This window comes from Cibotium barometz, chromosome 3, assembly GCF_041138505.1.
Source record: "Cibotium barometz isolate CiBa-2024 chromosome 3, ASM4113850v1, whole genome shotgun sequence".
NCBI lineage: Eukaryota > Viridiplantae > Streptophyta > Polypodiopsida > Cyatheales > Cibotiaceae > Cibotium > Cibotium barometz.
This window is the reverse complement of record NC_141048.1, coordinates 31,215,553-31,243,509: the sequence shown is the minus strand read 5'-3', so window position 1 is coordinate 31,243,509 and position 27,957 is coordinate 31,215,553. Positions and strand designations below refer to the sequence as shown.

The 27,957-nt window shown below is 44.3% G+C and overlaps 1 protein-coding gene across 2 annotated transcripts in view; it reads left to right on the top strand.

The window, feature by feature from the left end:
• Positions 1 to 25,188, top strand: part of LOC147639950 (pre-mRNA-splicing factor of RES complex protein) — an 80,278-nt gene extending 55,090 nt beyond the window's left edge. For both annotated transcript variants that reach the window (XM_086775548.1, XM_086775546.1), the window contains 6 exons: positions 20,461 to 20,525; positions 21,797 to 21,861; positions 22,652 to 22,755; positions 24,005 to 24,077; positions 24,227 to 24,407; positions 24,513 to 25,188. In XM_086775548.1, coding sequence (XP_086631674.1) covers positions 20,461 to 20,525; positions 21,797 to 21,861; positions 22,652 to 22,755; positions 24,005 to 24,077; positions 24,227 to 24,407; positions 24,513 to 24,598 — 574 coding nt within the window. In that variant the 3' untranslated portion in view covers positions 24,599 to 25,188. The remainder of the gene's footprint in view (positions 1 to 20,460; positions 20,526 to 21,796; positions 21,862 to 22,651; positions 22,756 to 24,004; positions 24,078 to 24,226; positions 24,408 to 24,512) is intronic.
• Positions 25,189 to 27,957: the final 2,769 nt, after the last annotated feature.

The following is a 27,957-nucleotide window of genomic DNA, read 5'->3' as shown; positions in this document are numbered from 1 at the left end:
AGCACAGTTGGCTGGTAAAGTCGCCTGGCGAAGAGGGCAGCCTGTTGGGGAATCAACGCAGCTGCCAGCTACAGTTATAACAGCCGTCTGGTTGCTGCAAACAGCTGCCTGGCTTCAGCCTGAAGAAGAGATGGCGTGGAGGAGCAGCCAACTGAGAGAAAGCATGTGCAGCAGTTCAGAAGTCGCCTGGATGAGTATGCGCAGCAGTTCAATAGCCGCCTCAGAAAACATGCATAGAGATGGTCGCCGGTGGTTCTCCTACCAAGGGTGGTCGCCTTTTTTTTATATAAAAATTAAAGTGGAGTTACACGACTAATGTTGGCTGGCTCCCCAAGCTTGCATGTGGGCGGCCAGCTCTTTGGGGGTGTGGGTAGGTGACCATACACCCACCCCCACACATACACAACTAAAGTGTGGCTCCCCACCTTGGCCCCTAAGTGGGTGCCCAAAGGAGGTGCCCACTTTTAAGTGAGTGTGAATATAAAACCTTATAAACCAAAGGGTTAGAAATATAAAATATTAAACCAACATGTGCAATATACTTACCACCTGTTCACATGCACCAAAACTCGTCAAAAGACAGAGCTGTGTGGGAGAAGGAAGAATTAGGGTTAGGTTAATGTTCATGTGGGAGACATACACAGAGAGAACAAGGGAGGGAGAGAGAGAGAGAGAGAGTTGTGGGGATAAGTCAACTCATGAGGCATGAGTGTGTGACTCCCCTATCACACATGTATATTGCACTAGTACACATAGTGCACTTAGTACATTAAAAGTACTAAGTGTACTATGTACTATAACTTATGGGCTTGTACACACTATAAGGGTGGGTATAACGCCTTTACCCCAACAACCTCCCACTTAAAGGCAAAGTGCCCTTAAGTAAAGGAAAAGAAAAATCAGCATGTACATGATAATATACAAGGCCATATCAAGGCTGAAACTGGCCTCATCCAATACCCATCAAGTGTCTGCAATGAGCAAACCGCTCCGGAGGCAAACTCTTTGTCAACAGATCAGCCGGGTTGTCATCCGTGTGAATCTTAACAAGCTGAATTTGCTTGTTCTCTATCACCTATCTGATGAAGTGATACTTCACATCCACATGCTTCGTCTTTGCATGAAAGACAGGGTTCTTTGCCAACTGGATGGCACTCTGACTGTCACAATGCAACAATGGAATATCCCCTGTATAACCCAAATCAACCACTAACCGAGATAGCCATAATGCCTCCTTGCAAGCCTCTGTGGCTGCAATATACTCGGCCTCTGTAGTAGATAAGGCTGTGCACTTCTGCATCCTGGATATCCGTGACACAGCACCTCCTGTGAATGTAAACACATAACCGGTAGTAGACTTCTGGTTATCTGGATGACCGGCATAATCCGAATCCGTGTAACCATGCACTAATGCATCCTGTTTGCCAAAACAAATGCACATATCCTGTGTGCCCTTCAGGTATCTCATGACACCTTTCACTGCTTCCCAATGCTTCTTACCAGGGTTGGCCATGTATCTAGAAACCACTCCCACTGCAAATGCAATGTCCGGCCTAGTAGCAACCATGGCATACATGAGGCTGCCACAAGCTGAAGCATACGGAATCTTGGCCATATCAGCCCTGTCTCTATCTGACTGTGGGCTGTCCATAGCACTGAGTTTCACATATGGAGGCAAAGGAGTACTAGCCTTCTTTCCCCCGTCCATATTGAACCTGTGCAAAACTTTGCCAATATATTCCTTCTGAGACAAATACAACACATGCTGATTTCTGTCCCGAAGTATCCGCATACCCAAGATGTGATTTGCATCACCCAAATCCTTCATATCAAAGGTCTGATGCAGCCTCTACTTCAAGGCATCCATCTCCTTACGAGATTTCCCGGCAATCAACATATCATCAACATACAAGATGAGGATCAATAGACTGCCATCCAAAGCTTTCTTGGTGTACAAGCAGTGATCTATGTCACTTCTCCTGAATTTCTGTGTTTTCATGAATGTATCAAATTTATGATACCATTCCCTTGGTGCCTGTTTGAGCCCATAAAGACTCTTTTTCAGCTTGCATACAAGCTTCTCCTTTCCACTCACTGCATAACCCTCTGGCTGCTGTATATATATCTCCTCATGGAGATCAGCGTGAAGAAAAGCAGTCTTCACATCCATCTGAATCAAGTCCAGATCATCATGCGCAACCAAAGCCAACACAGCTCTAAGTGTGGTCATTTTGACCACTGGAGAGAAGATTTCATCAAAGTCCACACCATATTCCTGCTTGAAGCCCTTAGCCACTAACCTGGCTTTGTATCTTGGCTTTGCATCAGATGCAACTTTGAGCCTGTATACCCACTTGCATGGCAAAACCTTCTTGCCTGCAGGCAAATGCACCAACTTCCATGTTCCATTTTTGTGCAGAGAGTCCATCTCTGACTTCATGGCACGCTCCCATAGAGCTTTGTCTGCCCTCTGTAAAGCCTCCTTATAACATGAGGGCTCCCCACAGTCAGTAAGCATCAAGTAGTCAACCCCTGGAACAAACCTGTCAGGGGCTCTGGAGGGTCTTGTGGACCTCCGTACCCAATGACCATCATTTGCAGGTTGCTGTCCAGCCTGCATATCACCCATTGGTGGCTCTTGTTCCATGCCATAAGGCTGAAATATCATGCCCGGTATCTCCTGTAACTGTGGTATATCCATAGGGATATCTTCTGCCATCTCTGGCTGTCCATTTGGACCATTTTCAGCACCATTTAAGGGCTGGTTTTCCTGCTGTAATGGCTGATTTACAGCCCTTTGTTGTTGTCCATGATGTCCATCATCATCAAAGATGACTCTGCCAAGCTCCTGTTGCCTTGCAGGCTCCTTATACATGCATGTTTCATCAAAAATGACATCATTGCTGCGTATGATCTTTCTATTCATGGGATCCCAAAGTCTATACCCCATTTCACCTCTGTCACCATATCCTAGGAATATGCATTTGTGAGACTTAGGATCAAGTTTGGTGCGCATTTCTCTGCGTATGTGCACGTACGCAACGCAACCAAACACTCTCAAGTGCTTGTATGACGGAGGCTTCCCTGTCCATACTTCTTCTGGCACTTTCCCACCAAGCCTCGTGTTAGGTGACCTGTTTATAAGGTGAACGGCTGTCATAACAGCTTCAGCCCAAAAACCATGAGGTAATGCAGCATGTGACAACATAGAACGGACCTTCTCCTGAATGGTCCTGTTCATCCTCTCTGCTGTCCCGTTTTGTGGAGGATCATAAGGAGTAGAGAGCTCCCTCTTGATGCCTTTAGCATCACAAAAGTCCTGAAACTGTTTGGACATATACTCTCCACCATTGTCGGAACGCAAAGCCTTCAGTGTTTTGCCAGTTTGATTCTCAACATGAGCAACAAACTTCTGAAACACTGAGAATGTATCACTCTTCAAGCGAAGAGGATAAACCCACACCTTGCGTGTGGCATCATCTATAAAAGACACAAAGTATTTTGCCCCTCCCAAAGAAAGCTGAGGCATCTCACATACATCTGTATGCACAAGCTCTAACTGAACATCTTTCTGTCCAAGAGCTTTCTTGTGGGGGCACTGTAGTTGCCTACCATATATACAATGCTCACAAAACTGAAAACTTGAAAACTTTAGAGAAGGCAAGTAACCCAAACGAGACAATTGCTCCATTCCCTTGACACTCATGTGTCCCAACCGGCTATGCCACATAGAAATTTCCGGCAGCTCGGTTGCATTTACATTAGCATGGTGACAAACACCTGCATGCATGAAATAAAGAGTGTCCACCTTAGAGCCTCTGGCAACAACCAGTGAGCCCTTACTAATCTTCCACTTTCCACGACCAAATGTGGTAACATAATCAGCATCATCAAGCTGTCCAGTAGAAAGCAGATTCTTCTTGATCTCAGGCACATGCCTGACATCATGGAGCATAAGCTGTGAGCCATCTGAAAACACAAGCCTCACATCACCTCTGCCAAGAATCTTGCATGCATGGTTATCACCCAAATAAACCACTCCTTCATTGCCAGCAGTATACCTGACAAACAAGTCTCTGCAACCTGTGACATGAAAGGAGGCACGTGAATCAATGATCCATGAGTGCATACCATGACCACCTGTAGGAAGTGAATGGGCATCAAGTGAAGACGTAAAGAGGACCTCATCCTCACTGCCACCTGCATGTGACACATTGATTTCTTCAATCTTGACTCCACTTTTGCCCTTTGGCTTTACATCTTTGGCTTCATCTTTCTCTTTCTCTTTGCCTTTTCCCTTTTCCTTTTGATCATTTTTCCATTTGTAGCATTGCTTTTTAATGTGTCCCTTCTTGCCACAATAATGGCATTCCAAATCCTTTTTGGAGCGAGACTTGCTCCTTCCCCTTTCTTGGCTTTTTCCCCTTTGCTGGGATCTCCCACGTGCATTCATTGCATTGGACTTTCCAACAGAGTTGTTTTTCCTGTTCATCTCTTCTTGAAGAAGAGCACCCTCAACATCTGCATATGACAGCATAGCATGCGAATTGCTAGTGGTTGTCCTGAATGTGTCCCAACTCTCTGGCAAAGTGCATAACAGAAAAGTGGCTTTGCACTCATCGTCCATTGCCAACTTTTGATTAATGACCTGGCTGACAATACCATTAAACTCATTTAGATGGGCTGTCATAGACGCCCCTTCCTTCATCTGAAGACCTATGAGTTTCTTCAACCAATACACTTTGCTTGAGGCACTTTGTTGGGCATACAAGTCCTGCAATCTTTGCCACATTCCCCAAGCTGTCTTCTCTTCACGAATGCTGAAAAGTAATGAGTCTGACACAGACAACATGATAGTAGATCTTGCCAGCTCATCCATATCTTCCCACTCTTCAGCAGTAAGAGAAGCGGGCATCACACCCCTTTCTTTGATAGGCTTGTGCTGCTTTTTCTGGAGCAACACATTGTAGCACTGGGTTTGCCAAATATCATAATTATGCGAGCCTTCAAGCTTCTTGATATGAAGCAATGAAGAGCTCTCACCTGTGGTTGCCATAGCAAAATGCAACTTGTCAATGCCTGACTCCCTGCAAAATGTGCAAACACTGTACCAAAAGCACACAAAGTGCTCACAGTTGTTCTCCCAAGCTTTATCTCCGACTGGGGAAGCACAAATGCAACTTTTCTCCCACTTTATGTGATGAAATCACCAAAATCTGGTTGCTGCAGATTTTGGATAGCACCTTAAATGTGCTCTGTTGCCTTGCCAAAGTACTGTACAGCAGTACCAAGTGCTCACCAATGATGTACCAAACCTGTACCGCAAGTACAGCAGCTGAAATTGAACCTTTTGGTCACTCAAAACAGTGTACAGCCATGCCAAAACTTGCACAAAGCTGTGCCAAATCTGTACCAGCAGGTACAATAGCAATAAATGCTCTCCTGGCTGTCCAAATGAGTGAAAATCAGACTTTTACAGTCTCGAACACTGCATACAACAGTTCCGAACAGAAATTGGGCAAAAGCCCCTTGACTGCAAGCTGATTTTTGAGGATTCAAGGCATACATGGTACATTGACGCACATGAAGGCATCCAAAGTGTTCACGATGCTTCCCCCTGGCCACATATACATCAAATACATGAAACCCCCTTGATTTACAGGCACATTGAGTGCTTGTAAGGCATCAACACATTATCCACAGCATCAAATGCGATTGCCTGCATGCAAATCAACCAAATCGGCACAAAAGCCCCTTGATTTGCACTGCAATTTGCTGCAATTTTGCCCAAATGTGCGATTTCTCACATCATACAGCATGTATGAGTGATTAATGCACAATTACATCAAAAGCCCCAAATTTCGACATTCAATTTCCTGCAAATTGATCCTGATTGTGACCAATGTCACCCAATTTTGCCAATTTTGCTCAAAATTGAGCAATTCGGCACCTGTACTGTCATGACCCTGTGTTTTTCTCTGGACAAGTTGCAGATGTGCACGGGGACATGGTGGACAGTGTGAATGGCATCAGGTGGCAGTGAAGATGGAAGCCCATGTGTGGATAACCCCATGTGTGAAAGGGGGCAAAGAGACATTAATTAAAAAGGTTTTATAACCTTTGGTGGCCATAAAATTAATGTTTTAAAGGTTTCAAAACCTTAGGAGGCCACTAAGCAATATTTAGAGGTTATTCCACTTTTGGAGGCGCTGGTCTCTCTCTTGCTTCTCTCTCTTGCTTTTGGGGAGGCGTGCAACTTCTCAAGCGTGGAAGGGAGGAGAAGTGGGTCGACTGCATGTTGGCTGCTGGTTGTGGGCTGCGCACATAAGAGCTCGTGTAGATCTGTACGACTGCTCTAAAGGTACAGTGTACGGCTGTTGCTGCAGGTACAGTGCACGGTTGCTGCAGGTACAGGCTGCGCATATCAGGCTGCTGCTGGTACAGGCGGCGCAGGCAGGTCTGTACGACTGTACGGACAGCTGTACGGACAGGACAGATACTGGCGCTGGACAGTTCTCCTACAGGCGGCGCTGGCCAGATTTGGTTGTGCAGGTACAGGCGCATACAGGCAGGTGGCTGCAGGACTGCAAGCGCCCAGAGCTGGATGTGCTTTCTTTCTTTCTCATGCCAACAGGTGGATGGACTGCAGGGGTGCTGGACTGTTCAGGGCATGAGATACTCTCTTGGAAAGAGGGGAACTGCAGGAGAAACAAGGGTTGGTTTCTCTTGACACAAAGGTGGACAAGGGCTGTTTTTCCATGAACATAGACATCATGTCGATGGCGTTCATCTGATGGAGCTTTCAGCCTTTCTATGCTTTGATTCGGGACTGTTTTGGGAAAGTTTATGGGCTGTTTTTGTTTGGTTGCAAATTCAGCTATGTGCTTGGGTTTTTGGCTACAGGCACAGGTCTTTTGGTTATGTTTCTTGGCATGGGAGTGATGCAAGCTCGCATGGCTGCGTGCTCATGGAGCAGATTGTTTTCTTCCTCCTAGAAAGGAACAGTGGGACCTACAGTTATGGGCATCTCTATGTTGCCAGATGTTTCATGAGGGAACAGGCAACTTGATGTATGGAAACAGGACATAAGTTTCAAAGGGAAACAGGCCTAAGGGTTTCATGTGGAAACAAGTCGTAGGTTTCTCGTTGAGGAAACATGTTTTTGGGTTTCTCCAGGAGACAGGTCACATGCAGGCAGAAGGTACAGGAGTGGACACATGTATGGTACAGCCTTGCTACTGATTAGACAAGGGATAGGGAATCCATGACAGAGATGGATAGTACCCTTGGATGGTAGAGAGGGTTTGTACAGGTGTGTCGAGGACTGTATGGTATGCTGTGCTGTGATACTCTTTTGAGAGACGGTTTGGGAGTCTGTGTTGTGATACAGGAGCACTGGTTGGTCAGGGTGTGATGCTGTTCATAGTGTGAGAGGCTATGGATGGTTGTGGCAGCCTTGATCATGGGAGAAAGCTTCTGTATGCAGACTCAATGTGAGAGAGTCTTTCGATGTGAACAATGGCTGGACTTGTTTGTGGATGCCGAGTGGACAAGAAGCCAGATGCAGGTTCTTTGCAGGCTTCAGGGGTTCTACTGTGACGGCTGAATTCCCAGCCTTATATTGTAATCAAAGCTCTTAAAATCAATTAAAGAAATACCGCAAGGGGCGCCACTGTGATTTGGGGCCAATCGGTGTCCGTGTACTTTTTGCAGGAGCACTCTAGCTCCCCCTGTTTGTTTTCCTTTTCTAGGTCCTCAATGGTGTTGAAGTGTTTTATGTGCGAGTGTTTGTTTCACCGCCCTTTGCTTTATCTGAGGCCGGTTTACAAGGTTCCGTTGCCGGGACACATCGTCGACTTTCTCAAGGAGGCGAGTCCGTGGTTGCTTTGGTCGGGACAATCGCCAACTTTCCTAAGGGGGCGAGCTCGTGGTTGTCTCATGAGAGTCACATCAAAAGCTTCAACATGAGGAAAGTGAAAAGGAAGTGCAGGACATAGTACAGGATTTTGTGTCTTTGCTTATATGAGGTGAAGAGCAAAAGCTGAAGATGAAGTTCAGGAGAAAAGACACCAAGGACAAGAAGTAGTCGACCAGGAACAAGAAGCAGTTGAAGTGTTATGGTGCAGGAGATGCCTTGAAGGCTATGGCTTTCGACAGTTTGTCACCGGTGGTATCTTCACGGAGGCTTCATGGGTTCGGAAGACAGTTTCTTTCTATGTTTAGCAGTGGTGATCTACTATGCTTCATCGAGGACTTGTGCTTACCACTTGGGTGGAGTGCAAGCAGGTTTTGGGTGCCTGAGGATGTATCAGATGAGGCTCAGATGGAAGTGGAGGAACTTGACGAGGTTCTTATTCCTGAGCATATACTGGCACATAAAGGAAAGAAAGGTACAGGGTAAGGTTTCCCGTCGCTATCCTGTGAAGTTCAAGAGCTGTTCACTGATGGATACGAAGTGGATGGAGGAGGTTCACTGATGGATACGAAGTGGATGGAGGAGGGTGACTTAGCAGATTCACCTCAGGAGTTGCAGCTTTATCTTGATGCCTATGAGTTGGAGTCGACTCTTGTTACGGCTCATTCAGGTTCAGTAGAGCATAGGTCTGGAGCATTGCCTGATGCTCAAGAGGGGGGTAGCACCTCCGCTCCCTTGTTAGAGACAGGCTCAGTTGTTATCTAGGAGTCGCTTGGTGACATCTTTGTATTCACCCGAAGGTACTGAGGCTGACAGTACATCTGCTTATGGGACTTCTATGATTTTGTGTTCTAGACACATGAGATGATGGTTGAGTATGGTTCACAGTCGCGTGCACCTGGAACTCTAACTGCAACTATGGAAAACTCTATGGAGGACATAAGTCTTGCGAGCAGTCCTAGAGTTGGTTTGGTTCATGGAAATATGGATCGAACTCTGTTTGTGCATGTATGCATACACTTTTTGAGGTAGAGGTATTTTTGTATTCTGGTGCCATTGGATCCTGGTACCATTGAGAATACATTGGGAAATACTCTGCATTGTGTCATGTGCTGCATGTATGTTGGTATGATACATCAAGTGCTTTATTATGTTCATGGATGCACTATTGGGTGTAACTCCTGCGGGATAGCCATGAAACATATGTGGGAAAGTACTTAGTGGATGTAGTGTTTGGATGCATTGAGTGCTTACATATGCTCATGTTGTACCATCAGTCGTGGGTCCTGCGGGATGCCCATGGGCGTAAGGCTTGCGAGCAGCCCTTAGACTGTTACTTTGGAGTAGGTAGAGCATTTTGAGGAGCATATTGTTTGCGAATGCATATGTGTGTCATGCATATGTGTGTCATATGTAGAATGATGCATGGTTTTGTTTTTGGCTAACACCGTTAACGTGTTTCCATTTGGTTTTAGACTTTTGCTGTAGGTTCTGAAGGAACAAGCAAGAGGACAGTGTGGCTTATTGTGCAGGATGATTATTTTATCACCCAGATGCATTGGAAGGCCATTGTTTTTGCCATATGGGGTATCTTTGCTCATGAGATGCTTTACTGTGCCATTGAGTGCAATCGAGGACGCTTGCCATTTTTCAAGAGGGGGGTATGTCATGACCCTGTGTTTTTCTCTGGACAAGTTGCAGATGTGCACGGGGACATGGTGGACAGTGTGAATGGCATCAGGTGGCAGTGAAGATGGAAGCCCATGTGTGGATAACCCCATGTGTGAAAGGGGGCAAAGAGACATTAATTAAAAAGGTTTTATAACCTTTGGTGGCCATAAAATTAATGTTTTAAAGGTTTCAAAACCTTAGGAGGCCACTAAGCAATATTTAGAGGTTATTCCACTTTTGGAGGCGCTGGTCTCTCTCTTGCTTCTCTCTCTTGCTTTTGGGGAGGCGTGCAACTTCTCATGCGTGGAAGGGAGGAGAAGTTGGTCGACTGCATGTTGGCTGCTGGTTGTGGGCTGCGCACATAAGAGCTCGTGTAGATCTGTACGACTGCTCTACAGGTACAGTGTACGGCTGTTGCTGCAGGTACAGTGCACGGTTGCTGCAGGTACAGGCTGCGCATATCAGGCTGCTGCTGGTACAGGCGGCGCAGGCAGGTCTGTACGACTGTACGGACAGCTGTACGGACAGGACAGATACTGGCGCTGGACAGTTCTCCTACAGGCGGCGCTGGCCAGATTTGGTTGTGCAGGTACAGGCGCATACAGGCAGGTGGCTGCAGGACTGCAAGCGCCCAGAGCTGGATGTGCTTTCTTTCTTTCTCATGCCAACAGGTGGATGGACTGCAGGGGTGCTGGACTGTTCAGGGCATGAGATACTCTCTTGGAAAGAGGGGAACTGCAGGAGAAACAAGGGTTGGTTTCTCTTGACACAAAGGTGGACAAGGGCTGTTTTTCCATGAACATAGACATCATGTCGATGGCGTTCATCTGATGGAGCTTTCAGCCTTTCTATGCTTTGATTCGGGACTGTTTTGGGAAAGTTTATGGGCTGTTTTTGTTTGGTTGCAAATTCAGCTATGTGCTTGGGTTTTTGGCTACAGGCACAGGTCTTTTGGTTATGTTTCTTGGCATGGGAGTGATGCAAGCTCGCATGGCTGCGTGCTCATGGAGCAGATTGTTTTCTTCCTCCTAGAAAGGAACAGTGGGACCTACAGTTATGGGCATCTCTATGTTGCCAGATGTTTCATGAGGGAACAGGCAACTTGATGTATGGAAACAGGACATAAGTTTCAAAGGGAAACAGGCCTAAGGGTTTCATGTGGAAACAGGTCGTAGGTTTCTCGTTGAGGAAACATGTTTTTGGGTTTCTCCAGGAGACAGGTCACATGCAGGCAGAAGGTACAGGAGTGGACACATGTATGGTACAGCCTTGCTACTGATTAGACAAGGGATAGGGAATCCATGACAGAGATGGATAGTACCCTTGGATGGTAGAGAGGGTTTGTACAGGTGTGTCGAGGACTGTATGGTATGCTGTGCTGTGATACTCTTTTGAGAGACAGTTTGGGAGTCTGTGTTGTGATACAGGAGCACTGGTTGGTCAGGGTGTGATGCTGTTCATAGTGTGAGAGGCTATGGATGGTTGTGGCAGCCTTGATCATGGGAGAAAGCTTCTGTATGCAGACTCAATGTGAGAGAGTCTTTCGATGTGAACAATGGCTGGACTTGTTTGTGGATGCCGAGTGGACAAGAAGCCAGATGCAGGTTCTTTGCAGGCTTCAGGGGTTCTACTGTGACGGCTGAATTCCCAGCCTTATATTGTAATCAAAGCTCTTAAAATCAATTAAAGAAATACCGCAAGGGGCGCCACTGTGATTTGGGGCCAATCGGTGTCCGTGTACTTTTTGCAGGAGCACTCTAGCTCCCCCTGTTTGTTTTCCTTTTCTAGGTCCTCAATGGTGTTGAAGTGTTTTATGTGCGAGTGTTTGTTTCACCGCCCTTTGCTTTATCTGAGGCCGGTTTACATGTACCTGCTCAATTGCAAATGATGGACATAAAAATTCCCGAAATTGAAGCAAAATACCTCTAATTTGGGCTGAATTTGAGGGGCAATTCTGATTTGAGGGGCAATTCTGATGTTGACTGCTGATTCGTGTGGATAATTAGCTGCTGCTGCTGTAGAGGACACGTGGAGGCACCAGGGGACACGTGGCTGTTGAGTCGCCTCTTTGTTGGGCAGACCAGCGTGGCTGTTGCAGAGGCGGACTGTTGACCAGTTGTACAGAGAGAGTCGGAGCAGCGATTATGCAATGCGACGACCACCTTTGTTACGCCTTGTGGCCAGCGCTATACGCCTTGCTGTATGTTTACGTTGCCGCTTGGTTTACGCCTTCGCTGTCTCTGCCTACTGCTGACGCACGCGCTACCTTTTGCCACGTACACATTCGCCTAGCACAGCATACACGCCTGAAGTCGACGGGCTCCCTTCGCTAATGGCCAGGCGTTGAGCGAGAGCCTTCGCTTATGTTTCGCCTAGCGCCAGTCGACGCCGTGTAGCGCTTGTTGACGTATTCGCTTAGTAGCGCTTGAACGCTTTTTGTGGCCAGGCGCCTTGCTGCAAGCCTACGTAAGTTGCAGAGAGAGAAGAGCTACGCTTTCCTACGTTCAACACAGACAGCTGTAGGCGCCTAGCTCCACCACCATGTTGGAAGTATACTGCACATGCAGAGAGCTGCAGACTGGCTCTGATACCAGTTGTGTGGGAGAAGGAAGAATTAGGGTTAGGTTAATGTTCATGTGGGAGACATACACAAAGAGAACAAGGGAGAGAGAGAGAGAGAGAGTTGTGGGGATAAGTCAACTCATGAGGCATGAGTGTGTGACTCCCCTATCACACATGTATATTGCACTAGTACACATAGTGCACTTAGTACATTAAAAGTACTAAGTGTACTATGTACTATAACTTATGGGCTTGTACACACTATAAGGGTGGGCATAACGCCTTTACCCCAACAACAGACTTCACGACTCACTGGTAGGCGTCCCCGCTCAGTAAGTGACACGTCAAGCAGGCAAACACAAAAATACAAGTCATGCGAAAACAGTTTCAAACATGCAAAACATGTGTGCATGTGCAAATAGTATCATGGACGTATCTCCCGTTCATGGAACAAGTACAAAATATCTGTCGGCACAAAAATGGCACGACGTAAAACATAAAAACCTGGTCTTCCTATGGAGTGACAGTCCCATAGGTAAGACACAGTTCCAGGCACGAGCCTCCCTATGGAGTGACAGTCCCATAGGTAAGACACGGCACAAATACTGGCTCTTCCATGGCGTGACAATCCCATGGGTCGAACACAGTCCAGGTCATACACGGGTGGCACCAGTCTGGCCCTCGTCCATAGGACACCATCCTGCTAACACACGGGTGGCACCAGTTTGGCTCCAGTCCATGTCAAGCAAGAAAACTGGCCTCTTCACATGAGACACCGGCCTGGCCTCAAGTGAACGAGACACAAAAACTAGAGATGGACCAAATGGTCGGCCAATTGGTGACATATAGTGCTTGGAGTAGCAGTCGGCCAGCACAAACTGACCAGTTTAGGTAATATAATAGCGGGCTTTTTGGGCGGGTAGTCACACAATCTTGTTTCCAATCCAATCAATGGCTTGATCAACGTTCTTAGCCCAAAAAGGTCGTACAACAGCTGTTTCAGTCCGTATAGAGGTGTACAGATCAAATTAGGTCCACGACGGCAGCCCGTTAGTGTAGATTAGCAACACGACGGCAGACAACAGAACAATAGCGCGATAGTAGAATAGCAATACGGCACAGTCCCGCACGACTATACGGATCCGTACAGTGTACAGCCAGCTGATGATGATGTGGCACAAGCAATCTGCAGCGGCATTCTAAACAACAGCAAGCGGCGATGAAATAAACTCCACGCTTTTATGATGATGATGATGAAGAGAGGTTTATGCTTGTGTTACAGGTGGGGGGAGAGGGGGGGGGGTCGTGCTTTTTTCCCAAAAGCTAGCCATGCTTTTGTTTTACTTTTTTTCACTTTTTAAAATAAAATACTATTCAAATAAGGCTAGTTTTTTCCCAAGTGCTTTTGTGCTTTGCTTTTCTAGCTCTAGGGCCTTGTTTTTTGGCCCTAGAGTTGCTTTTTGATAAAGCAACTTCTGCTTTTCGGTCCTACTCAATCCCCTCTTGCCAGTGATGCTCTTGGCTCAAAACTGTTGGGGTAAAGGCATTATGCCCACCCTTGTAGTGTGTACAAGCCCATAAGTTATAGTACATAGTACACTTAGTACTTTTAATGTACTAAGTGCACTATGTGTACTAGTGCAATATACATGTGTGATAGGGGAGTCACACACTCATTCCAATGAGTTGACTTATCCCCACATATGTCTCTCTCTCTCTCCCTTCTTCTTCTCTGTGTATGTCTCCCACATGAACCCTAATTCTCCCATTCAACTAGTATCAGAGCACTGTGTATGGTCTTGAGACAGCATGGTCTGGCGCAGGCAAGTAGCTTGCAGGTGTGTGTCCAAGCAAGCATGGCTGAAGGCCGATAGCTTGTGCGTGTGAGCATTGGTAGGCGCAACGTTGGACTTTGGCGTGAGCAAAGCACAGGGCAGATGTGCGTATGCAGGCAGAGCCGATAGCCTGGAGTAGAAGAGCTTTCAAGCGTTGGGCGCTAAACAGGCTGGCGGAGCTTCTCTCGAACTGCTTGTGAATAGGCGAAGTCGGCGCAACATTAAGCGACGACAGCGATCTCTCCGTCGCACACGTGGGAGATCGTAGGCCTTTTCCACCAGCGCCGTGCAGCCGAGGAGTCGGGCGTCCATACTCAGGCAAACACACCTACGGCTATAGAGGCTCGCTCGTAGGCGTGGTGGTGGTTCGCGTGAGTAGGCGAGGTGGAGAAAGACAACATACGCATTCTCTGCAGGCCTGCGCTTCGACGGCTCTTACGTGTTCACGCGTTGCTGAGCGCCCCTCAATAGCTGAGTCGTGGACGGAACCAACCTAGACAGCGGCCTCTAGGGCCATGGAGTGAGCGAAGCCTCCTCAGGGCAGAATCGAATCCAGTGCCCAGCAAAGTGCCTCAAGCAAAGTGTATTGGTTGAAGAAACTCATAGGTCTTCAAATGAAGGAAGGGGCGTCTATGGCAGCCCATCTAAATGAGTTTAATGGTATTGTCAGCCAAGTTATAAATCAAAAGTTGGCAATGGACGATGAGTTCAAAGCCACCTTTCTCTTATGCACTTTGCCAGAGAGTTGGGACACATTCAGGACAGCCACTAGCAATTCGAATGCTATGCTGTCATATGCAGATGTTGAGGGTGCTCTTCTTCAAGAGGAGATGAACAGGAAGAACAATTCTGTTGGAAAGTCCAATGCAATGAATGCACGTGGGAGATCCCAGCAAAGGGGTAAAAGCCAAGAACAGGGAAGGAGCAAGTCCCGCTCCAAAAGGGACTTGGAATGCCATTATTGTGGCAAGAAGGGACACATCAAAAAGCAATGCTACAAATGGAAAAATGATCAAAAGGAAAAGGGAAAAGGCAAAGACAAAGACAAAGATGAAGCCAAAGATGTAAAGCCAAAGGGCAAAAGTGGAGTCAAGATTGAAGAAGTCAATGTGTCACATGCAGGTGACAGTGAGGATGAGGTCCTATTCACGTCTTCACTTGATGCCCATTCACTACTTGCAGGAGATGGTCATGGTATGCACTCATGGATCATTGATTCAGGTGCCTCCTTTCATGTCACAGGTTGCAGAGACTTGTTTATCAGGTATACTGCTGGCAATGAAGGAGGGTGATAACCATGCATGCAAGATTCTTGGCAGAGGTGATGTGAGGCTTGTGTTTTCAGATGGCTCACAGCTTATGCTCCATGATGTCAGGCATGTGCTTGAAATCAAGAAGAACCTGCTTTCTACTGGACAGCTTGATGATGCTGATTATGTTACCACATTTGGTCGTGGAAAGTGGAAGATTAGTAAGGGCTCACTGGTTGTTGCCAGAGGCTCTAAGGTGGACACTCTTTACTTCATGCATGCAGGTGTTTGTCACCATGCTAATGTAAATGCAACCGAGCTGCCGGAAATCTCTCTGTGGCATAGCCGGTTGGGACACATGAGTGTCAAAGGAATGGAGCAATTGTCTCGTTTTGGTTACTTGCCTTCTCTAAAGTTTTTAAGTTTTCAGTTTTGTGAGCATTGTATATATGGCAGGCAACTCCAGTGCCCCCACAAGAAAGCTCTTGGACAGAAAGATGCTCAGTTAGAGCTTGTGCATACAGATGTATGTGAGATGCCTCAGCTTTCTTTGGGAGGGGCAAAATATTTTGTGTCTTTTATTGATGATGCCACACGCAAGGTGTGGGTTTATCCTCTTCGTTTGAGAGTGATACATTCTCAGTGTTTGAGAAGTTTGTTGCTTGCGTTGAGAATCAAACAGGCAAAACACTGAAGGCTTTGCGTTCCGACAATGGTGGAGAGTATATGTCCAAACAGTTTCAGGACTTTTGTGATGCTAAAGGCATCAAGAGGGAGCTCTCTACTCCTTATGATCCTCCACAAAACGGGACAGCAGAGAGGATAAACAGGACCATTCAGGAGAAGGTCCGTTCTATGTTGTCACATGCTGCATTACCTCATGGTTTTTAGGCTGAAGCTGTTATGACAACCGTTCATTCCACAGTTAGAGGAGATGCCGGGCATGATATTTCAGCCTTATGGCATGGAACAGGAGCCACCAATAGGTGATATGCAGGCTGGACAGCAACCTGCAAATGATGGTCATTGGGCACGGAGGTCCACAAGACCCTCCAGAGCCCCTGACAGGTTTGTTCCAAGGGTTGACTACTTGATGCTCACTGACTGTGGGGAGCCCTCATGTTATAAGGAGGCTTTACAGAGGGCAGACAAGGCTCTTTGGGAGCGTCCCATGAAGTCAGAGATGGATTCTCTGCACAAAAATGGAACATGGAAGTTGGTGCATTTGCCTGCAGGCAAGAAGGTTTTGCCATGCAAGTGGGTTTACAGGCTCAAAGTTGCACCTGATGCAAAGCCAAGATACAAAGCCAGGTTAGTGGCTAAGGGCTTCAAGCAGGAATATGGTGTGGACTTTGATGAGATCTTCTCTCCAGTGGTCAAAATGACCACACTTAGAGCTGTATTAGCTTTGGTTGCTCATGATGATCTGGATTTGATTCAGATGGATGTGAAGATTGCTTTTCTTCACGGTGATCTCCATGAGGAGATATATATGCAACAGCCAGAGGGTTATGCAGTGAATGGAAAGAAGAAGCTTGTATGCAAGCTGAAAAAGAGTCTTTATGGGCTCAAACAGGCACCAACGGAATGGTATCATAAATTTGATACATTCATGAAATCCCAGGATTTCAAGAGAAGTGACATAGATCATTGCTTATACACCAAGAAAGCTTTGGATGGCAGTCTATTGATCCTCATCTTGTATGTTGATGATATGTTGATTGCCGGGAAATCTCGTAAAGAGATGGATGCCTTGAAGAAGAGGCTGCATCAAACCTTTGATATGAAGGATTTGGGTGATGCAAATCACATTTTGGGTATGCGGATACTTCGGGACAGAAATCAGCATGTGTTGTATTTGTCTCAGAAGGAATATATTGGCAAAGTTTTGCACAGGTTCAATATGGACGGGGGGAAGAAGACTAGTACTCCTTTGCCTCCATATGTGAAACTCAGTGCTATGGACAGCCCACAGTCAGATAGTGGCAGGGCTGATATGGCCAAGATTTCGTATGCTTCAGCTTGTGGCAGTCTCATGTATGCCATGGTTGCTACTAGGCCGGACATTGCATTTGCAGTGGGAGTGGTTTCTAGATACATGGCCAACCCTGGCAAGAAGCATTGGGAAGCAGTGAAAGGTGTCATGAGATACTTGAAGGGCACACAGGATATGTGCATATGCTTTGGCAAACAGGATGCATAAGTGCATGGTTACACGGATTCGGATTATGCCGGTCATCGAGATAACCGGAAGTCTACTACCGGTTATGTGTTTACATTCACAGGAGGTGCTGTGTCATGGATATCCAGGATGCAGAAGTGCACTGCTTTATCTACTACAGAGGCCGAGTATATTGCAGCCACAGAGGCTTGCAAGGAGGCATTATGGCTATCTCGGTTAGTGGTTGATTTGGGTTGTACAGGGGATATTCCATTGTTGCATTGTGACAGTCAGAGTGCCATCCAGTTGGCAAAGAACCCTGTCTTTCATGCAAAGACGAAGCATGTGGATGTGAAGTATCACTTCATCAGAGAGGTGATAGAGAACAAGCAAATTCAGCTTGTAAAGATTCATACGGATGACAACCCGGCTGATCTGTTGACAAAGAGTTTGCCTCCGGAGCGGTTTGCTCATTGCAGACACTTGATGAGGCCAGTTTCAGCCTTGATATGGCCTTGTATATTATCATGTACATGCTGATTTTTTCTTTTCCTTCATTTAAGGGCACTTTGCCTTTAAGTGGGAGGTTGTTGGGGTAAAGGCATTATGCCCACCCTTGTAGTGTGTACAAGCCCATAAGTTATAGTACATAGTACACTTAGTACTTTTAATGTACTAAGTGCACTATGTGTACTAGTGCAATATACATGTGTGATAGGGGAGTCACACACTCATTCCAATGAGTTGACCTATCCCCACATATGTCTCTCTCTCTCTCCCTTCTTCTTCTCTGTGTATGTCTCCCACATGAACCCTAATTCTCCCATTCAAAAACTGGTGCTTTTCCATGTGCAAATCTTATGGTCCCTACCCCCGTGCCTTCTTCCACCAGTCCAGTGTCCTGGCAAGGGTTCCATCATGTGATATAATGCTAGGAAGGCCAAATAGTTACAAGGGCTCACCCAAGAGGCTAAGGGCTAGCAATGGTGAGGTCTAGATTGGCCTAGATAGAGTCAATAAAAAACTAACTAGAGGCTTATAATGGCTAAAAGTTAATAATAAAAGGAGTGGGCAATAATAACATGGTTATTACTTTATAATTGTGTTTGTTCTCACTTATGATTATATGGGGTATCCATGGAGTAGAGAGGTCTACCAAGGCGTGCGAGACTCCAAGGCCAAACCAGAGTAGCTGTAGGTAGACATGGGGTGCGGTGGTATGGGATATCACAGCTTGCTATTGGGGCTTTGCTGACTCACAACAATCTGACTTAGGCTTGGGGGTGGTTTCGGAAGGGAGCCTATGGCTGGGAGGAGAGTTGCTAGCCACAATCTATCGCAATCATTGATTTTGGATTTGATGCAGATTATCGTAACCCTTTTAGCTTTTTTAGGTACGTGATCCTACCATTGGTATTGGAGCTAGACCTGCTGGTTTGGAAGAAAGAAAGAAAGAAAGAAAGAAAGTTATATTAAACATCTCCTAGCAGATGAAGAAGAGAAAGGCGAGAAGGCCTCTGGTTCTTCCGAAGAGGCTAACATTGCTCATGAAGATTGGGCTTTCTAAAGCATCAAGGGCCATGTGGCCACCCCTACTCCCTACTTTGTGTAAAACATCACCCAAAGTTATGTGGTGAAAATCTATGTAACAAAATAGGTTAAATCCATGACTAGAGGGATGGATAACACTTGCAGGGGAGTTTGTTGGAAATATCAAGCATTATCCATCCATTGGGGAGCCATGTAAGCTAAATGATGTAAAGTCTGTAGTAATTTTGGATACCGTAACTGAGCAGTATAAGAAGTGAAAAGCGCTACAATCTCCCTAAAACAAGGGGTCCAGTTCAAATGGGGTTAGGAGGATTCCAAGAGAGCCCAAATTGTAGGATAGATGCCTAAAATCAATGAAGATTAGGGATGATTCCACCATTAGGTAGTAATGCCTTGAACTTAGTACATGTACTCATACCTACTGTCCTCAATGGAGATTAATGCGTGTGCTATTATCATCATCTTGGCATCATTATGTTAATTTTTGACTCATTAGTTTTAATCACCTCTCATTAGAGTAGCTCGTAGTGGTTAGTATGCTTACCATGTCTAAACATGAAGTCTATGCATCACTTCTATCCACCCTAAGCTAATCCTAACATCATAATTAACACATGGATCTCTCAAACATTCCATTTGTTGTGGATATTAGACGCATGGTCAGGTGTCTAGGAAGGCCAAGTCAAGTGTCAGTCCTTGTCCAAGTCCCGGGCAAATGTGTCGTGCCATGTGTGAAAGCCATTATGGTTAATGATGATGGTCAAAAGTGGGCCATGGTGCTGTGACCGGCGGCCCATGGGCACCCAGGTGTCTGTGCCCATGGCACAGCTTTTGAACCTCCAATAAGAAAAATGGCCACTGAAAGGAAAGAACCATGAAAACACCAACAAAGGAGAAGCTCTCATGTATTGGCAAGACTAGATAGAAGCAAAGCTTTGGCCAAATCCAAAAGAGGCCAAGTGAAAGGCAAAAGAAAATTTGCAAAGGCATAAGACCTTAGACATGCCCCATAAACACATCAAGTCAAGTCAGTCATACAATGTGGGTGAACATTTTATGTAATTTGAGAAGGCAAAAGAACCCCTACTAATGGTGGGTCGACCAAAGTTAAGGAGGCTAATCTAGCAAGACCTCGCAAGAGACAAGGCCAATTAACAAAAGATCTCACTCCTGAGGAGGATAAGGATCTCATCAATTTTCTAACATATTTCTAGGATTACAATTCTGGGGTTGCTTCATCTGGAAATGTTCCAATATTTTATCATTATGTCCATCACCCAATTTGTATACTATGGGATGTATTGTATTTTGTGTACACTCTATGAATCTCTGTGACGGTCCTGGAATATTCAATAGATGTAGAATTGTTACTTTTGTGTGTGTTGAAATGCAGCAGCCTGAAACACAGAGTTAAATTATAATGATTTGGTTCTGCTTATGGTCTATGTACATAAATTTTGAGATCTATTTACTCCCCCAAAAAAGTTTTCACAGTAATTTTTTCTTCTTTTTCAGGTTCAAGGAGTTGGATATGTCTATCAGTGGGCGTCATGCAAATACTATCTATCGAGATAAGCAAGGTATTTACTTTTTTCACATTTATTTCCTCACCTACCTAGGTTGTCCATGATGAATACTGAATAATGGAAAATAAAAAACCCCTTGTCGTTCTTTTCATTCCATTTTTGAAGTTGTGATGGTCTTGGTAACCTAGTCGATGAAGGTTTGTGGAGGTAGGTAGGGGTATGTCTGTGGTGCAATGGGGCTCTGTATAAGCTTTGCCAATGGAGTGGGTAGCCTAAGTTTCACTTCAATGCAGGAAGCCAAAGTTGTCTGGGTTACTAATGTATTTCAGCAGTCTTTGTAAGGAATTCTGATCTCTTGTGCATTGAAAAATAGGTCTGTGGTTTATTCTTTGCACTTCTTGATTCTGCGAGTGTACATTTGTGGATTTGGGAAGACTCAAACCAAAGAGGAGGGATGCAGATTAAAATGCATGTTTTATATGTATGTATTCTCAATATAGTCCATACAGCAGTTATATATGCTCGGTCTGCCGAATTTCGGTCCAAGTCAATGGCTGTTTATTTTTGTTTGACTGCTGCCACACCTCAAGAACACTCTTCACGTGCCAGGAGACCTTATTGCAGTTTATCGGAGACCTTACTAGTTGACCATCCTTTTTAGCATTTTGAACGAAGGTGTCTTGCATATTCAACAAAGATATTTTTATTGGCTTGAACGGATGCATGTGGGAATTAAGTTGAAGATTTTATGAACGAGAGGAGGGTGGCTAATAGATGTGTAATTTGATTGTTTAGAAACTAGCGTGTACTTGCAAGTATACTTTGGAAAACACTTTCCCACGTGAGGGGAACAAAAGCAGGACAATCCTTTTTTAGCGCTTGTCCTCTTGAGTCCTCTCTTTTTGTGATATTGGCTCTGATCATGGCCTCTTGCACGTGAAGGGTTTCCCTGTATTTGATTTGTGAATACTTATCATCACAGTGATTCCATTTGTTTATCCCAAAAAATTAATTAAACATTAAGTTGTGACATTGTGGCGTTGAAAAACGAACTGTTTATGCTATTTTATAATAGGCAAGAGTTATTAACAAGATGGTGTAGCTAAAGTGGTTGAGTGCAAGATTTTCAATTTATTTTCGGGGGTTCAACTCCCTGCTTGTGAGAAGGGGGGCAACTTGAAAAAGGTCTATAGAAAATCAATCATACCATCCCTAAACTAAGGTGTACCCTTGAAAATCGATTGCCCGGACTTACTAATTAATCAGTAGAATAAGGAGCCATTTATTGTTTATGCCTTCTCACTTTTGATGGATTGATGGTGTAGGAAAACAGTTGGAGAGTTTGGATGAACTCTTGAAGCTGCAGCAGGCAGAAAAGCCACCGAAGGAGGTGAGTGAGTAAAGCTGCAGGGTTTAAGCATCAAATGTAGACTGCACTTTTGTGTCAAGTTTAAAATGAACATCCACTGTTGGGTTGACATTTTGATTGTGTATGCTTAGAACCTTTTTCTTGGCAATTTCATGATTGTATTTCAAAACATAGGTGAAAGAAATAACATGTCAACTCCTCACCCCACCAGTGTAAGTGCTTGCTTTCAAAATCCGCGTAGTCACAAAAATAGACCAACTTTTTGGGAAATGTGCAGAAGCTGGCCATTGCACACTTCAGTCACGTATACAGAGCTATACCTGCCTGAATCAAGCAAGATGGAATTCAAAACAATTGTTTCCCTTTCTTGACGGTGATTTTGTCATGACTTGCCAGTTTATCATTCTTGCAATGTGTCTTTTTGTTATGCATGCTATGATTATAGTTCTAAGGGGTAGCAGTCACATGGGATAAACCGACCTTGGCATCACATAGCCAATGCCACATGTTTCTTATCTTCATCATCCTGGGTGTCTTTTATGAGGACTGTAGCTTTTAAAGTTGCGAACACCCCCCTGCATTTAAGACTATTTTCTGATACAGTTTCAATACAAGCACAGAATGTGTAGTGCTCAATGCTTTTTTCATGTTTAGTGAAACCATGAAGTGAAATTGTGTATGGTTTGTGGCCAAGTTTGGTGGAAACCTTGGTCATATTGACCCCATAGCTTCTCATGTTTATCTATCGAGTACTTTAGAAAAGATCTTCCCAAGTGGATCTAGATCATAACAGTCCACTGGCTTTGTGCAGGAGAAGCCATTGGAATGGGGCAAAGGCTTGGCGCAGAAAAGAGAAGCTGAGGCGAGACATGCAGAGATTGAGGCTGAGAAGTTGAAACCCTTTGCAAGGACAAGGTAAAACTGAACGAGTGGCAACAAGTTTTATTTTATGAATGTGGACAGCAACAAATTCTTCTTGCATACTAGAAGTCCAGTGATGTGCAGTTTCTTGTAACGTGTAAAAAAAAAAAAATCCTGGCCGGTTACATCACGTGGGTAACTCTCGTTTTTTTGTTTGTTTGCCTAAGGTTTAGAAACCTTATGGTGTAGAAGTCTCAATAATCTTATTATCTTTTGTTAATTTTGGGTGTTCTAGTGGAACATTGCCAACAAGAGCCAGAAGGGTGATGATTCGGCTCAACGTTGGCATTTACTCTAAAGTTGAGTGTGGGTTTAAGGCATATTAAGTTGACTGTCCATAGTCCTAAGTGTCAGTGCGGAAGCGATTAATTAAACACATTTATTACTGAAAACAGATATTAGACTGCAATTAACATACACATATGACACCATACTGGGTCTTAATTGCAACACCCCCCCCCTCCCTGCGGCCCCCCTCTCTTCTTCCTTTGCAGAGTATTTGTTTTACTTGGTATGAGAATGACAAGCACTTGGAATCTGCAAATTACTGTAACCTCTCCTTTGTGCGTTTCTCACCAAACAAGAATTTTTTCTGTTGCCCGGTGTTGAAGCACTGTTGCATTACTTCCGTATTTGTGTAGGAGGGTTGCTGTTTCCAGCTGCTGAATTAGGGCTGAGGGATGGAAATCCAACCAAAGAATCCATGAAGATATAACATCTCATTTTCTTCCGATGCAGCATGCCATGTTTCAACATCTTAGGCCTCTAAAACCTAGACAAAGTTTAATGTCTTTTGGATGAGAGGATGCTTGGCACAAGGGCTCTCATGACATTTCAAAATAACCCTTGCCTGATACCAATGTTGCTGTCTGGCGGAAGCAATCAATTAAATGCATTTAATTACTGAAAGCGGACATTATGACATTATGTTGCATGACAAAGTTTGTTGCCATTAGAGGCGCATGTTCATATGCAACTTGAAAAGGAGTCATTCGCTATCCTTATGATGAGTTGTCGCATGCAAAATTTCCTGTAGAGCCTTGTAAATTTAAGGTAGCCGAATCCCTGGGATGTTTTTAACTGTTAGTACATATGATATGCGTTTGTGTGTGGTTTGCCTTTATGCTACATAATGATGTGGATAAAGACAGACTTGGAAGCAGGACTACTGCTTAAAAATCTGCTTCTGGAGTTTGGGTAAATGATTTATTGCAGTGACTAATCTAGCATTTTTCTTTTTCAGAGATGACCCGGATCTCGACCAACTTCTAAAAGAAGAAGTGAGATGGGGAGATCCGATGGCACACCTGGTGAAGGTTCGTAAAATATTCTTTTTGCCCCTCCAAGGACGTGGATGACGTAGTTTGTGTTCAGTGTTTATGGTAGTGTGTGCTTGTTTCAAATTGTACAGTTTTGTGAGCTTTGAAGCTGTGACCTGAGACATTCAATCGTGTTACTTTCACAGAAGAAAATTGGTGAACCCGTTTTGATAGATTTAGGGGCAAGTGAGCAGATGAAGGAATCAGGATTTATTGTCCCTCAAGCCATCCCAAAGCATAGCTGGTTGAAGCGGGGTATTACTCCTCCCCCAAACCGGTACAGTATCAAGCCTGGGCGCCATTGGGATGGGGTGGACCGCAGTACTGGTAAACGTTCTCTTTCTTTAAGATGTGGATTGGGTACTGGACTTCGTCTCTGATGTAAAGCTCTTTCCAAGACTGCTTATGGGTGGGAGCTTTTTCTTGCACCAGGCTTTGAGAGAGACATGTACAAAAGGCAGAATGAGAAGAAGGCTGATGAACTAGAAGCGTACCTATGGTCGGTAGCAGACATGTAAAGTACATGTGAAGGAATAAGGCATAGATGTCTTCATAAGAGCTGGCCATGCTTAGTATGTGTCATCGTACACGTGTGCTGCCAATATTGTCAGTTTGAGGAAGCTTTTGGAATGTGTGGAAAAGGAGAATAATATCTCCCAGATGTGGCAGCAATGCTATTTGATGTTCCCCATGAGTTTGTTTCCTATCAAAGTGTTTTTCACTGATCCACTACTATCGCTGGAGTCTCAGGTGTGTTCTCTGAAATGTGGCAGCAATGCTGTTTGATGCCAACAAGTTGCCCAATATGTCTGTTTCCTTCGACAGCGTCTCCGTAAGATTGCTGGACTGTGAGATGTATCTTGGGCTGAGGCACTTGCTTTTAATCATCATGCAAGTTGAACACTTGCCCTACATGTTTGTTTCCTTCACAGTGATTCCCGCTATTCCACTAATATCGTTGGGCTGGTATCTAGCCTGAGGCTCTTGCTTTTGATCATCATGCAAGTTGAAGTGCAGTTACACTTGGTGGTCGTGACTCTTATTCCTTGACTTTTGGCTTTTGATAAAGCGTCATGCAATTGGAATGTTCACCCTTAACTTTCAAAAATCTGTTTCCAGATTTTCAACGGCATCATCCTTTACCAATGATCACAGAATGCAGATAGCATCACACCCGCACATCAAATGTGGGGTGGGTTGGTCTCTGTGTGTGTGTGTGTGTGTGTGTGTGTGTGTGTGAGAATATGAATATGAATATAAATATACATATATATGTATGTGTGTGATTTATGTATCTATATATATGCACGCGCACGCGCGCAAACACATATACATATATGTATGTATGTATGTATGTATGTATACACACACACATGCACAAACACACATGATGGTATTGGAGGAGGAGAGGAGTGGCTATGGTGGCTTGAAGAGATGTATGGCTATGGCTATGGCATTGGAGAGAATGAGAGAGGAGAGATAATGACACAATTATAGAGATAATCTTCACGACTAAATGATGTGATTGATCGGTTAATTCATTCTATGAAAGTACATGTATCTTTATAGGTTTACAAAGGTTCTTCTATGACATTATTGCTTATGTCATATACACAAATATCTAGATATTATTTGATACTTCTTTAAGTGGTGGTTTTGTGAAAGTATGCACATGTAAAAAATATCAGCATAGAGACAAAGTAGAGAGAGAGAGAGAGAGAGAGAGAGAGAGAGAGAGAGAGAAGGCTATGATCAAGTTCTATTATCATAGCATGAGATTTACAAGGGGTTCAGACAATGTGCTAGGATTGGGTTGGTTACTACAAGTGAGAGGGGAGGCCTTGAAGTTGGTTGATTGCTATGACAACAGCCTACAATTTGGTAAATTAGCCACGACTCACTATAAAGAGGTAAAATACATGTTTGCCTAATATAAGGTGTAGTTCACACACAAGAGATGTACATAAAATTATAACACCCCCTCTGTAGCTCAGTGAGTGCAAGTCAAAAGAAGGAAACTGATGAAGATGCGACCATGGACACTCAAGTACCGATTGGATATTGAATACATTGCGGAAGATGCACGTGCCAACATGTTTGCACCTGCTAACATCTCTCTTCAAAACACAATGCCACCCTAAACAGCAAAGAAATTTGCTTGGCTCTGAATTCCCACATCAATGTGTAGTGAACTCCATTTACCCCAACAATGAACTATGAACACATCAGATCCTAGAAAACCATGAACAATGAGGGTAGGAACAAAAATAGAAGACCCCTAAGGAGTAAGTGAGATCACCAATTACCAATTTGAGAATGATGAGTCCATTGTTATTAGACGACGTGTGGAACCAAGTCTTAGGATATAAGATTTCCAAACAATTAATGAAGAAACACTATCGAGCTAGATGAGAGGAACTAGATGATGTAAACTTTGCAAACAGCTAAAGAAGAAACACTATCGATCTAGATGGTAGGAGGCCTTGTGAAGGCAACCCGTTGATGCTCAATGGCTAAGAATATGTCGAGGTTATATTGCGGTTCATGAAGAGTTATATTGCGGTTCATGAAGAAACACTATCGAGCTAGATGATAGGAGGCATTGTGAAGGCAATCCATTGATGCTCAATGGCTAAGAATATGTCGAGGTTATAGTGCGGTTCATGAAGAGTTCGCTAAGAACTAGGGATAAAAATTGAGTCGAGTATTAACGCAGGAGGAGAAGAAGGCAATGAGGAATCCTAAACTTAAGATGGAGCCTAAGTTATCTAGATGTGAGAGAAGAGATGGAACAAGGTCCTAGTAGAGGTTGAGAAAGAAGCCGAGATGATTATGCCTCATAAGAATGATGGACCAGACTTACGAAAGGTTATTGAGCACTTCAAGAGCTTCGATATTGATGAAAGAAGCATAGTCCATTCGAGAGTATAATGCTCCAAGGATGGACGATCCTCAGGAGGTTCACTTAAAATTATGTAAGTCTACCACGCGTGATCATTAGGAGTTTTAAACCAAGATTTTAAGAAAAATTTACAGAAATCTACTTATTTAACGGGATTTTAAATGGGATTTAAAAAACCTGTAAGTTTATAAAGAAAAAAGTGTCATTTTATAAAGTCAAAATTTACAAAAACTAGTATTTTTTAATACCCTTTGAATGCAAGTTGCATGTAGGTCTTCCTAAAAGTGCAATCCTTGAGGGACGATCAGGAATCTGAAATGATGGATCAATTGAGGTTAAGGAAGTAGACATTGTCAAGCTTGGGAAGAAACTAAAACCAATGTACATTGCTACCAACCTAACTTCAAAGAAAGAGGATGAATTGGTAGAGTTGTTGAAAGAGTATAAAGGTTGCTTCTCTTGGACCTAGAAGAACATGAAAGGTGTGCCGCTGGTTAAAGGTGATTTAGCACAATATGCCAATCATTAAAGGATCAAGAATTGTAAAGCAATAACTTTACTAGATAAGCTCGAAATATTTCAATCATTGAAGAATCAAGATTTGTAAAGCAACAACTTTATTAGATGAACCCGAAATATTCAGCAATTATAAAAGGAGGAAATTGATAAACGCATTGTAATGGAGTTCATTTACGAGATTAAGCATACGGATTGGGTGGGGTTGCTAATTGTCATAGTGCCAAAAAAGTAATGGCAAGCTTTGGGTATGCATAGATTAAAAAAAGGTCAATGTGGTTATGCACAGAGATCATTACTCTTTACCATACACTGAGCATGTTCTGGAAAGAGTGGCAGGGGGTGAAAGCTTTCAACTTTTATATGGATTTTTGGGATACAATCAAGTGTCAATAGTCCATAAGGATCAACATAAGATGACATTCAGAACTACATGGGAAACATTTGCCTACAAAGTCA